Here is a 4,773-nt window from a genome sequence, read left to right on the forward strand (position 1 = left end):
CTCTCTCTCTCTCTCTCTCTCTCTCTCTCTCTCTCTCTCTCTCTCTCTCTCTCTCTCTCTCTCTCTCTCTCTCTCGAATTAGGTCATTGAATTATGCAACCAAAGGGGGTATTTTGATATCGGGTGATGATTTAAATATTATTTCTCTTAGGCTATGTTTGGTTGTAAGGGGAATTAAAGGGAAAGAAGTGAAATTTTCATACTTAAAAAAGAAATATATGTAATCACAATCCATGTGACTTTAACATTAACTTCAAATCATTCCATATTTGGTTAAAAAATTTCACTTTACTTTGCATCCAGAACCCTTTGCTATAATATGTAAAATAAAAATTACATGTAAAATATATCATTACTAAATATGGTTAAAAAAATTAAATAATTTATACAAGCATATGAGGGAATGATTATAAACATTTCTTTTTAAAGTATGAAAATTCCACTTCTTTTCCCTCTTAAATTCTCATTCCAACCAAACGGAGCTTTAGTGTTATTATTACGTTTTTCTCATAAAAAAAAAAAAGGGGGAAATTTTTGATACATGGCTCGAAGTTAAAATATATGATATCATTGGTGCATGAATTTCACGATGGTGGCACCTCCATTGTTAATCTACAACATGATTAATTAAACAAAACTTTAATTCAGGTCTTAAAAAAACCACATGTCATTAAATTAAGGGTGTTAATTGATTTGATTAATCAGCTTTATTTCAATTTGATACAAAGTATGAAAGGTAGAAATCAAAACTGAATCATTATTTAAATAATTCCAATACCCCAAATCAAAACCGATTAATAAATAGTTTCGATTAAACATTTTTTATCAAATTCATTTTTGTCACCAATTCGATTGAGTTAATAGTCCTGGAACAATTGCGAATGAAGCTAATTTGAATCCCATAAAGAAAGTTGATCTTATTTGGCTTGAACCACGATATCTAAGGTCCAAACTGTTACTTCAAGAAATAATAATAAAAAATAAAAAATAAAAAATAAACTAAAACAAAAATTAAAACAAAATTTTTTTTAAAAAATTAAATTAATGTATATGGTGTAAATCAAGTACAGAACACTACATAGTGTATATGGTTGCGTTTGGTAATCATTCAAAAAAATGTTTCTGACATTTTTTTGTTTTAGAAGAGTTAGAAAATGTAATTTTTTTTTGATATCCACAATTCGTTTTTCAGTTTTTTAAAATGCATCGGGTAAAAAAAACTAGAGACGAGAAATATTGGAACATGATAACCAGGTTCCAACATTTGAGTTTTGTTTCAAAACAAAATTTTAACACAGAAATTGAAAATTCTTATTTTGACACAAAACGTCGTTTTTAGAACAGAATGACTATCAAACGCAGCTAGAATGCTATGACTAACTGGATTTTCAATCGGTTTAGTGTTTATAATCGGTTCAATAGTATACCGATTCTAATTGGCTTTAACTGGTTCAAAATCAATGGTTTATTGGTTTAAAACCAATTCAAGACTCTCAAACCAACCAGATGTCATGTCACGTATACCGGCACCGATATGATCAACAATTGATTTGAAATCACTTGTTCACTAAACCAAACGCCTGGACTATTGTCCTGGACGCTTATAGCCCAACCGAATGTTATATGTTCAACTCGGTCTTCGAACGGTTCAATTAAACATCATGACGAATTCATTCTGGTCCGATAAGGAACTTTCAAAACCACAATCGGAAACTTATTGAACCGGATGCCTATAAACAATATGCTTGGACACCTATGTACGGTACAATCAAATGTCATGAACCGACCATGGTCTAACCATTACGACCAGACTCAAAACTTTCCATTAATTAGCACAACTTTTTATTTATTTATTTAAATTACTATTTATTCGCTCTTCGAAACGGACACCTAGACCAACACTTATGGTCCAACCCAATGGTATGAACCAATAATGATCAAATATCAATCCAAATAAACAAACTAGTTTGGTCCGATGCCACCCTTTGGTTAGCACTAAGATGCCCATCTTTTGGTTTAAAATGCTATGGTCACTCAAAATTCACTTGATAATGGAGCAAGATGATAATACAAACTAGGGAGAGGATCTCCAAGCTTGCAGCTTAGGAAGGAATTCTCAGCAAGCAGACCTTCCCAAATGAGGAAGTGTCTTTTGGGTTTAGAATGCATTTTGAAGCGTGAAAAAAATACTGTTTTTTCTCTATTTAGATTATATTATAGACCCAAAATCTATTTTGAAAATACATATCAAATACAGTTTACAATTCCCAACACTTAGGCCCATAATAGATAAATGCTTAATAAAGCAAGCCCATATTCTATGGACCCAAAATGGGCTTTTCTTACCCAATGTCTAATATGGATCGGATGAAATTCGTCCACATTGAAACTCATATCACAGCATCAGCATGAACCAAAGGTGGCTACAGCATATAATAATCTAGTGGCCATGTATCAAACGATTCCAATCCAAAGGGTAACATAGAGTTTCACAAAACCCTAAAACCGAATCCTAGTAGGGGTTGTCAGAAACTATTCTTGGCATAAAGCCCTTGGAACAATTGTACAAACCTTATGACCACAGAAAGATCGATCCTTTCATTAGCTAATCTCCACTATCATTAACTTAAGCTTAATTGTGCGAGTTAAGCTTTGTGTTAGATCCAATGTGGTTTTGATGTTAGGTGGATGGACTCACCTCGTGCGCATTTTGCCACATCAGTGCCATGTTGGCATTTGACACCATCTCCCACCCCCTCTTTGGGTCTTTTTGTCATGTCGCATGTTGGCATTCGATGAGACGCAACTACAAAACCACTCAGATCAGCTAATCCATTTCCTCTCAAGTTACATTTCATATATATTGACGGCAACAACCATCAAGCCATCCCGCCATAAGTAGATAAGTTCCTCAACACACAAATAAGAGAGCAAGAGAGGAGGAGAAGAAAACATTGGTTATTTAGTGGTGTGACAAAAGGGGATCCGGATCTTCTCTATAGAGTCCATGGACCATAGAGTGATCTCAAGGTTGGGAGGACTCGGGTACACGTCTCGAGGTCACCCCAGCTTTGAGACCACTCTATAGTCCATGGGCTCTATGGAGAGGAACTCTGCCTGAAGAAAAACCCCAACTTTATTAAACAATTGAAATTTAAAGAATCGTCACCTTAATTAAGATCTAAGACCCACAAACAAATAGTTGAGTCAATTCTAAAATCAGTTCAAGACACTAGCTTGTGTTAGGTTATGGGCCTAGCCGCCTACGAAAGGATTAAACTTATAATCCATTCGGTTAAATCCGACTTTAAGTACGTGTTTGGTGATTATCTAACTAATAAATATTTTTCAATCCTAAAATACTAAAAAATAAAGTTTTTTTTTAAATAAATAAAAATAAGGATTATAAATCATACAAAAAAGAGCCTTAATAAAGCAATCAAAGAAAAATAAATGTACATCAAATGGTTAGTCTCTCTCTCTCCCTAAAAAGAAAAAGACCATGCCTAGTGCATGATACCCCGATCAAAAAAAACTGTTTCCTAACTTGAACCTAGACCATTAGGTCACAATAGAACAACCTCCCCCTCTCTTGTGTTTTTTAAACTTCATTGTACATTTTGGACCCGACACTAATATTGATCCGACCCGAACGTGACCAAGCCAAAAGGCACGTGCAATTCTGCATTTACAGATGAAGGGAACTATCAGCTCAGGAGTCCGGAGTCCGGACAGGTGACCAGGGAAAGGTGGGGATGGGCTGATTTTGTTTCTGTCAATTAGTTGGGACACGTTTACCTCGCTCCGTCTCTCATTTCTTTAAATTTCTTCCCCCGCTCCTCTAATGTCTTCGCCGCTGACTTCTTCCCCGATCGTTTTCTGTTCCTCCTCTGAACATTTATTCTCCTTCTCTCTCTCAAGGCTTAATCGTGTTGTTGAAGCTCTCATCGAAAGCATCCACCAATTCGATCTGAGAATGTGTGCTTGAAGCCTTCAAATTTTCAACTCAACTGAACTTCCACGAGATCTCACTTCTTGCACAAATACTAGGCTTTTCTCGGGATTTGCTAGGGTTTCACAATCTGATTCACCCTGATTTTGCTGCATTTCGCTGATTCAGAGAGTTTTTTTGTCGAGAGTAGCGTTAATTGGAACTTGTAAGAGTTTTCGGTGGTCGGATGAGATTGGTTTGAGTTCGGTGTATAAGTATTTCTGTGCAATTAGGTTTTATTTGTTCGTTTTGGCCGGAATTCTGGTGATGTTCGTTCGGGGACTAATGGACTTTGACACGGAGATTTGGGGATCTGGATTGGATTGGGATTCAGTTTCTTTTGTTTCCATGGGTTTTATGTGTAATGAACAGTAAATCTTCTTGGTACTCCTTTAACTGATCGAAATTTCATATTATGGCTGCTCCGAGGAGTATTGTCGTTGATATTGGGAGGCAGAGGGACGAAGAGAATGCGAAAGAGGATTCACCCACGAGTAAGAAACCGATTGCTGCGAAATTCGAAGGTAGATTTCCGTTGTCGCAATGGGAGTTGGCTATTGCAATTGGTGTGATTTTGCTCTTCTCGACCGGTCTCTTTTTTGTCTATGTGACCATGCCAGCTGCCGAATATGGCAAGATCAAGTTTCCTCGCTCTATTTCTGATCTTCGAGTTCTCAAGTGAGTTTGATTTCCAAGACATTGTCTTTCTGCTTTATTCGATATTTGAATTATAAATTAATTATTTTTGTAGGGGAAAGAACATTCTTATCTCGGGGGGGGGG

The 4,773-nt window shown here is 36.1% G+C and overlaps 1 protein-coding gene across 1 annotated transcript in view; it reads left to right on the forward strand.

Moving 5' to 3' along the window:
• Positions 1–3,717: 3,717 nt before the first annotated feature.
• LOC122088965 (uncharacterized membrane protein At4g09580-like) overlaps positions 3,718–4,773 on the forward strand; it is a 17,639-nt gene continuing 16,583 nt past the window's right edge. The window contains exon 1 of the mRNA XM_042658388.1: positions 3,718–4,669. Within this exon, the coding sequence (XP_042514322.1) occupies positions 4,407–4,669 (263 nt within the window). The 5' untranslated portion in view covers positions 3,718–4,406. The remainder of the gene's footprint in view (positions 4,670–4,773) is intronic.

The sequence above is a fragment of the Macadamia integrifolia genome, chromosome 1 (genome assembly GCF_013358625.1).
Source record: "Macadamia integrifolia cultivar HAES 741 chromosome 1, SCU_Mint_v3, whole genome shotgun sequence".
Lineage (NCBI taxonomy): Eukaryota > Viridiplantae > Streptophyta > Magnoliopsida > Proteales > Proteaceae > Macadamia > Macadamia integrifolia.